The sequence below is a fragment of the Carcharodon carcharias genome, chromosome 6 (genome assembly GCF_017639515.1).
Source record: "Carcharodon carcharias isolate sCarCar2 chromosome 6, sCarCar2.pri, whole genome shotgun sequence".
In the NCBI taxonomy this organism is placed as follows: domain Eukaryota; kingdom Metazoa; phylum Chordata; class Chondrichthyes; order Lamniformes; family Lamnidae; genus Carcharodon; species Carcharodon carcharias.
Genome location: NC_054472.1, coordinates 190,646,238 through 190,655,303, shown reverse-complemented (window position 1 = coordinate 190,655,303; position 9,066 = coordinate 190,646,238). Strand labels below are relative to the sequence as shown.

Here is a 9,066-nt window from a genome sequence, read left to right as displayed (position 1 = left end):
ACCTGAAATTTAATTTTGTTAGGGTTAGAAATGCACCACTTGGTGGGTGGGCAGATCAAATCCTAGCTTTCAAGAGGGGCTTAGATAATTGAAAATATTTGCAGGGGAAAGGCAGCAGAATGAGAGTTGCATGGGACAGGGGTCAAACAGCTTTCTATCATATACCATTCCATGATGGTCAGTGCAGTACTGCCCTGTCTAAAAAGCAGTCTTTTGGTTGAGACATTGACCAGAGCTTGCATCTCCATGAGGATTCCATGACAATCAAACATTTCTCAAACAGTTGTAAGATGGATCAATTGACCTGGAGTGCACTTGAGGTTGTAACCTTGAGGTTAGGGCAAGGAGGATATTCAAGTCCCAGGAATGTAGTGAGAACAGGGGAGTTGCTTTATTCTTTAATGGGATGTGGGCATCACTGGCAAGGCCAGCATTTGTTGCCCATCCCCAATTGCCCTTGAACAGGCCTTGCTAAATCATCTGACGGCAATTAAGAGTCAACCACATTGCTGTGGGTCTGAAGTCTCATGTCCTTCCTGAAAAAGGACATTAGTGAACTAGATGGGTTTTTTTTTTAATTTTAAAAAGAAAAATCGTTTCATGGTCACCATGCTAAAGCTAACTTTATATTCTAGATATAATTCAAATTCCACTAGCTGCCATAGTGAGATTTGAACTCATGTCCCCAGAACATTAGCTTGGGTCTCCAGAATACTAGTCCAGCGATATTACCCGTCTCCTTGGAGAGATCAGTTGGTTAGTTCATCTGGTATAAGTGTGATGGGCTGAATGGCCTCCTGGTATATGGCAAAATTCCACAGAGAAAGTCATGCATTTGTGAACAATGATTGAGACAACATACTACTGTTAAGTCATTTTATTGTTCTGCAATAACTGAGCAGGTGAAAATACAAGACACTTTTACAAGTTTCAATTAACAATTTCCAGAGAGTTGGAATAAACATCGAGATAAACATCTGCTCCATTAATTCCTGTAATAAAGCAATAGCCCAACAAAAGCTCCTATTGTTACTGTTAGACCAGCAACTTCATAAATTAGAAACCATTCAATAATGGTGGATCTTGGAATCTAGGGCTTTGAATTCTTTTGGGAATGAGAACATAATACATGAAAAAAAAACTTTTCACTTTAGCTCCTATGTGATCATGGGGCTACCAGAATGGCAGAGGGTAAATTGGAGGGGCCTTAAAAGACAAAGGCAACTTCTGGTTCTAATAGAACCATGGTCTCAAATTTTACACCTCCCATCAAAACATCATAGGATCAAGGAAAACAGTCCATCCTTTAATTCCCTCTATCCAAGGCAACATTGTTACTAGAGAAAGTCAAAAACTGACCATCAATAAATAGGCAAAGGTGTTTAAAAGGCCACACAAGTCTAATTCCTGTCAGTTACAACTTGGTCTAAATCAGAAGCATTTGCGATGGACTATGGAGGGCCCAGACTCATCGTACTCTTGCTTACTGATCCACATTTGCTGGAAGGTGGAGAGAGAAGCCAAGATGGAGCCTCCGATCCACACTGAATACTTCCTCTCAGGTGGAGCAATGATCTTTATCTTCATTGTGCTCGGAGCCAAGGCTGTGATTTCCTTCTGCATCCGATCAGCAATACCTGGGAACATGGTGGTTCCACCAGACAAGACTGTATTGGCATACAGATCCTTCCTGATATCTACATCACATTTCATGATGCTGTTGTAACAAGTCTCATGGATCCCACAAGATTCCATCCCAAGGAAGGACGGTTGCAAAAGGGCTTCTGGGCACCTGAAACGCTCATTACCAATGGTGATGACTTGGCCATCAGGGAGCTCATAACTTTTCTCCAAGGCTGAAGACGAGCTAGCCGCCTGCATCTCAGATTCAAAATCTAGGGCCACATAGGCAAGTTTCTCCTTGACGTCACGCACGATCTCCCTCTCGGCCGTGGTTGTGAAGGAGTACCCACGTTCAGTCAGGATCTTCATCATGTAGTCAGTGAGGTCTCGGCCAGCCAGGTCCAATCTCAGGATGGCATGGGGCAAGGCATACCCTTCATAGATTGGCACAGTGTGGGATACACCATCACCAGAATCTAGTACAATGCCAGTTGTACGGCCAGAGGCGTACAAGGACAGCACAGCTTGAATGGCAACATACATGGCCGGTGTGTTGAATGTCTCAAACATGATCTGGGTCATCTTCTCCCGGTTGGCTTTGGGGTTGAGAGGTGCCTCTGTGAGGAGAACAGGATGCTCCTCTGGGGCCACTCTCAGTTCATTGTAGAAGGTGTGGTGCCAGATCTTCTCCATGTCATCCCAGTTGGTCACAATCCCATGCTCAATTGGGTACTTCAGGGTCAGAATGCCTCTCTTGCTCTGGGCTTCATCACCAACATAACTATCTTTCTGACCCATTCCAACCATCACTCCCTAGAATGGGAAATAAAAACGGATTAAATATGCCATTAGGAGCTAGAGGAATTAAAAGTACAGCACAGGAGAAGCCACTAATGAATTGGCATCCACCACTATCATTCAATGCCTTCTGAATTAAACAGCTTGTTGTGCAAAAAACCTTTCCTCTCAATACTGATTCTTTCCATCCTCTTCATCAGTGCCTTCTGGCTGTTGATCTTTCAGCCAAATGTTTATTGTAAAATGAGAGAGAGAGAGAGAGAGAGAGAGAATTTATGATTTGGAATCTACTGCTGAAAGGATAGTGGAAGGAAATTCAATTGTTAACCCAAGTAATTGGGTAATTATTTTCCAAGGGGAAAAATTTGCAGCACAATGGGGAAGGAGCTGGGCATTGAATCACTTTCAAAAGAGCTAGCACAGGCATGATTGAAAGGGCATTCAACCCATCAACCAATCTGCTGTATTATTCCAATTCTTATGAATAGGATCTTTTGGCAACTAGATGAGCATTCACATTCCCCTCCCTCAGTGTGGATGATGCTAGACCACATCAGGTGTTCGCCCAAGCTTCGGTTAACTAATTCAAACTAGAGGCACTTGGCTTGAGGGGGATGGGCCAATTTCTGACTTTTTTTCTTAAATAAAATACACAGCATGCACATACTCCCCACACTCTGCATTGTGGCAAGGCCAGCTTTCATTGCTCATTGTGAAATTGGAGGCCAAATGTCAGCTGTTCAATCCTTCCTCACTATTGGAAAAATTCACTGATGTGTGGAATCCTGCTGTGCAGGAAGTGCTGCTTTGGCCTTCAAAAATCTAAAACTGACATTTATCATGACTCAAACAGAAAATTCTTAAAACTCCTTCTCCAACTTCATCACACCACAAACCCCTTGTCCCTTCTCCAGCCAACATTAGTTGACAGGTCATTCATCCAAGCTCCAATCCCTGGACACCCCCGAGTGCTGTGCTGAGGAAGAGGTTGTGTTAAAGCTAGATTCCCATTGTCTGTTTGTCCTGGTGTAAAGGATCCACAGCATGATTAAGAGGAATGGGGTGTTATCTCCTCGTGTCCCATGAACATTCTCCCTTCAATAAACCCAACTATTTCTATTGGCTGTTTGTGGGGACTTGTGCATAAACAAGTGGCTACAATTGACCATGTGTTTGGCAACATTAATTCTCAGGCTGTGGGGTGGTTTGACAGGCCATCCAGAGGGGAAGCCTTTGTATGGGCGTTAACTCCATGGTGTTGCTTGCTACCTCACCATTAGACAAGTTCACAATGAGTCATTAGCCACAACCTAGCCACATTCTCGACTAGAACAGGATATTGAATAGGAGACAGAACTCAAACTGGATCAATCTCCCTCCAGCGGAGGTTTTAATTTCAACTCCCAATCCTTATTGGGAGTGCAGTGTTGCTGAGTTTATACACTAGACAGACCCATCAATTACCCCAAAAGGATTGGCAATCCAGTACAGGCACAAGTCTCCACTATCCTCCTTATGATTCACAGGAGGAACTACAATTGATGGTCAAGCTGTTCAGTAAAGGAATTTCACCTACAATCAGACTCATTTACATCCTGGAGCATGGCCATGAAATAAAATCCCCTTCCTTCACAATTCATACGGAAGGAGTCACTGACAGGGCCAGCATTTATTGCCCAGCCCTAGTTGTGATGTGGGACTGGAGCCCAGACTGGGCAAGGATAGAAGATTCCCTTCTCTAAAGGAGGAGTGAACTTGTTGGGTTTGAATGGCAATCACAACAGCTTTATAGTCATTTTTACTGTTATTATTTCATTACTAGTCCAAATTTTAAGCATCAGACAAACCATTCCAATTTTTAAAACTTGCCACAGTAGAATTTGAACTTGCATTTGCTGCATAACTAATCCAATAACAACCACTACACTGCCTCCCTGGTCTTTAGAGACCTAGCATTTATAACCAATTTGCTCACAGCAAGATCCCACGAGTAAGCAAAGTGCTGTTCAGATAATCACCTCCAAGAGAGGCTCACCAAGACAAACTCTTCACATTTCTCAGAATAGTGTCCAGAGATCTTTAACATCACTGGAACCTCCATCCAAAAAAAAAAAGTACCTCCTGATCAAGTCTGGCCCATTGTTGGCTCTAGAGCCATTACCAATGCAGCTGACCCCTCCCATCTCAGACAGTTGTATCAACTGAAGGGCCAACATCCACCTCAGGAGACAACTGGATGAACAATTAATACCAACCTTACTAGCAACACCCACATCCTAGGATCTTAAAAAATAAAACCAAAAAGCAATGGATTTTTCTACTTCTCTGGCAGTAGAGGAGTAGAGTCAGAGGAGAGAGAGCAATGTTCCATGAGAGGCACACTTCTGGATGCCTGCAGCCATTCTAGGACTACTTCAGGGGAACATTGGGTCAAGGAACCCAACCCCAACAGCATTAGAGAGGCAGGGAGGGATAGAACTAGAATTTGCTGCACACCTCATGTTGGCAGATAAAGGGTTAGTGATTATGGGAAGAGAGGTTGAAGTATCAAGAGTCAATTCAAGTCATAGCTTTGCTAGGTCCAAGTTCTGATGACGCAGTTCATTTTTGCTAGGTTGCCAATAGGCAAACTTGGTCTCTTTACCCTTAAAAAAAAACCATTAGCTAGATTCAAATCAAACCCCCTACCACAGAATATTATCCCAGAAATACTTCACATCTGAAGTACAAACCAATTGGATCCATTGCTTATGGATCCTCCCTCCTCCCACCACACTTCCAACCCAGTGAGTATTCACTTATCTCCTGTCTGGAACTGTTTCACCAATTACATCCCTCCAAGCAAGTAACTGACAAAACCAGCATTCAAATCTTGAGGAAAGCAGCTAATGCTTTTCCTTGAAGAGCTCACCTGGTGACGGGGCCGTCCCACGATGGAGGGAAACACAGCCCTGGGAGCATCATCGCCTGCAAAGCCAGCCTTACACATCCCAGATCCATTGTCGACCACCAGAGCTGCAACATCATCATCAGCCATGGTTTAAAATCTGCAAGGAGGTGACTGAAAGAGAAGGAAGAAACAAAAGCATTAATATAGACACCAGAGCACAGACTCAAAGCACACACCAATTACTGATCAAATTAATTCCTGCTCAAGAGCAATTCATGTTGCACAATAATTTCTTAGATTGCCAGCAATTTCCCCATCCTATAGTTTCACCAGAAAGAGACCCTTCAGTCATAAATTCTACCGTTCAAAGGGAATTCTGCTCCAACTGCTGTCTCCAAACTCCAGACACTGATCCTTGAAGCAACCGCTTTCTTTAAAGAGCATGAGGTTCCACCCACATTCCCATCACATGAAGCAGTCAACCAGTGAGGTTTAGGGAGATGGCTCAAAACCAGCCACTGAGGTGCAGGGGGTGGAGTTTAATTCAGTCACAGGGAAATAATCCATTTATGGAATTTATTTTGTGACTTCCGGGTATTATTCATACTTTGAAACATGAAACATTTCCCCCTCCTTTGGTATTTATTTCGCATCTGAATTCATATTTATGGCTGAGTTTAATCATTTAATGGCTTGACTCTCTTCCCCCCAGTTTTGCTCCCTGTCAGGTGGTCACTCACTCAGTCCTCATTCCCTAGGACACAGAGGGAAAGAGCAGGAACGTGCAATTATTACAGCAACTTTAGCACAATAAAATCTTCACAGGAGTGAAAATTTGACACTGAGCCACATAAAGCTTGGTTGAAGAGGTAAATTTTAAGGAGCACCTCAAAGGAGGAGGGAGAGGTGGAGAGATTTAGGGAGGGAATTCCAGAGACAGGGCCCAGGTAGCTGAAGGCACAGCCACCAAGTGACTAAAATTGGGGATGCTCGAGAAGCCAGAATTAGAGAAACGCAGATACCTCAAAGGGTTGTGGGGCAGTGGAGATTATAGTGAGGGGCAAGTGGAGGAATTTGAAACCAAAGATGAGAATTTTAAAATCGAGGCATTGTTGGAGCCAGGGGCCAACTCAGGTCAGCCAGCACAAGGGTGGTAGGAATGGGGATTGGAGCAGGAAACCATACCACACTTACACTGCCTAATCACTGAAAGGTAACCAGACCTGGAGGCTGACTGTTCTGGAAGACAGAGAGTTGGGATGTGGGGAGCATTTTCAGTATGGCAACCTGTAACTAGTGGAGTCTCACAGGGGTCAATGCTGGGGCCACTGTTATTTACAATATATATTACTGACTTGGATGAGGGAAATGAATGTACTATCGCCAAGTTTGCGGATGACACAAAAATAGCTGGGAAGGCAAGTGTTGAGGATGGCACAAAGAGTCTACAGAGGGATATATAGACAGGTTGAGTGAGTGGGCAAAAATGGTAGATGGAATATAATGTGGGAAAATGTGAGGTTATGCACTTTGGCAGGAAGAATAGAGGAGCTGAATATTATTTAAATGGAGAAAGACTGCAGAAAGCTGCAGCACCGAGGGATTTGGGGGTCCTCGTGCATGAACCCCAAAAAGCTAGAATACAAGTCCAACAGGTAATAGGGAATGCAAATGAAATGTTGGCCTTAATTTCAAAGGGAATGGAGTATAAAATAGGGAAGTCTTGCTAAAACTATACAAGGCACTAGTTAGACCACACCTAGAATACTGTGAACAGTTTTGGTCCCCTTTTCTAAGGAAAGACATACTGGCATTGGAGGCAGTCCAGAGAAGTTCACTAGGTTGATCCTGGGTATGGAGGGATTTTCTTATGAGGAGAGGTTGAGTAGGTTGGGCCTGTACTTATTGGAATTTAGAAGAATGAGAGTGACCTTGTTGAAACATATAAGATTCTTAGGGGGCTTAACAGGGTAGATTCTAAGAGATTGTTTCCCCTTGAGGGAGAGTCTTAGACCAGAGGACAAATAATCTCAGAGTAAAGGGTTGTCCATTTAAGACAGAGATGAGGAGGGATTTCTTCTCTCAGAGGGTAATGAATCTGTGGAATTCTTTACCACAGAGGGCTGTAGAGGCTGGGTCGTTAAGTATATTCAAGGCTGAGATAGACAGATTTTTAATCAATAAGGGAATTAAGGGTTATGAGGAAAAGGCAGGAAAGCGGAATTGATTATTATCAGATTAGCCATGATCTCATTGAATGACAGAGCAGACTCAATGGGCCGAATGGCCTCTGCTCCTATGTCTCATGGTCTTATGATCACAAGGTGTGAGTTTTGATCCTCGTTTTGTGTTGAGTTAACTCAGCGAGGCCAGCAGAAAGCCAGGCTTAAATTATCCTCAATCTCCCTGGGCAAGTGAGGGGGAAATAGAACACAGTGTTGTTGATCACCAGCCCGTGGTCCTCGCTCGAAAGTGTGCTCCTCTCATAGTCAATATTCACACTCTGATGTAAGGAAGGTCAGCTCATCCCAGGATCATTGAATGTCCATGTAGCCAGCCAAGTTTCAGCGCAGCAAAGAGAGGAGGGGAGGGGGCAGTGAGTGTCAGCACAATGGCAGCACCATGAAGAAATTCGTAGTTGGGGGAGATGCTGGCATAGTGGTAATGTCACTGGACGAGGAATCCAGAGATAGAGGCAAAATACTGCGGAGGCTGGAAATCTGAAACAAAAGCAAAAAATGCTGGAAAAACTCAGCAGGTCTGGCAGCAGAGACTGAAGAAGTGTCATACGGACTCGAAACGTTAACTCTGTCTTTCTCTCCACAGATGCTGTCAGAGCTGCTGAGTTTTTCTGGCATGTTTTGTTTTTGTTTTAGTAAATCCAGACGCCCAGGTTAATGCTCTGGGGACATAGGTTCGAATCCCACCGATGAGTTTACATTTAAATCTGGAACTATAAAGCTAGTGTCAGTAATGGTGACCATGGCAACTATCATCGATTGTTGTAAAAACCCATCTGGTTCGCTAATGTCCTTTAGGGAAGGAAATCTGCCATCCTTACCTGGTCTGGCCTACATGTGACTCCAGACCCACAGCAATGTGGTTGATTCTTAACTGCCCTCTAAAATGGCCTAGCAAGCCACTCAGTTCTAGGGCAATTAGGGATGGGCAACAAATGCTGGCCTTGCCAGCGACACCCACATCCCATTGAAAGAATAAATTTTTAAAAATGGTGCCAGCACACTAGGGGTTAAAGCATATACATTCCTGTCACTGACTCACAAACTGCAGAGAATTTACCTCATTTGGTAATTAATCTGCCTTGCTTGCTCAGGCACACCTTGATATTTAAAGTGACAGATTTAAGGAAAACATCTAGCTATAACTTTGCATGGGATCCTCCAGTCCCAGGAAAGAGTCGCCCGTGATGGGAACAGCAAAATGGAATATGTGGTGCAGATTGATTGGTTCTCACACGAGAGATCGGCGCTGTTTCTTTTTAATTCATTCCCTGGATGGTGCATATCATACGAACATACAAATTAGGAGCAGGAGTAGGCCATTCAGCCCCTCAAGCCGGCTCCATCATTTAATAAGTTCATGGCTGATCTGATTGTGGCTTTAAATCCACATTCCCGCCTACCCCCATACCCCTTGACTCCCTTGTTAATCAAGAATATATCTACCTCTGCCTTAAAAATATTCATTGACCCTGCCTCCACTGCTCTCTGGGGAAGAGAGTTCCAAAGACTCAT

At 43.9% G+C, this 9,066-nt stretch overlaps 1 protein-coding gene across 1 annotated transcript; it reads right to left on the bottom strand.

Annotated features, from left to right (window-relative positions):
- Positions 1–862: 862 nt before the first annotated feature.
- LOC121279266 (actin, clone 403-like) lies at positions 863–5,809 on the bottom strand. Its single transcript, XM_041190364.1, has 3 exons — positions 5,673–5,809; positions 5,333–5,482; positions 863–2,436 (listed from the first exon to the last, which is right to left on the bottom strand). Exons 2-3 carry the CDS (start codon positions 5,456–5,458, stop codon positions 1,432–1,434), a joined length of 1,131 nt encoding a protein of 376 aa, XP_041046298.1. The 5' UTR covers positions 5,459–5,482; positions 5,673–5,809; the 3' UTR covers positions 863–1,431.
- Between the last annotated feature and the right edge of the window lie 3,257 nt (positions 5,810–9,066).

Bases quoted from the DNA above. Each gene is read 5' to 3' on its own strand.
- LOC121279266 (XM_041190364.1), bottom strand. From the start codon at position 5,458: ATGGCTGATGATGATGTTGCAGCTCTGGTGGTCGACAATGGATCTGGG. The intron at 2,437-5,332 runs GTGAGCTCTTCA...TTCCCATTCTAG, and splicing joins TGGGACGGCCCCGTCACCAG to GGAGTGATGGTTGGAATGGG.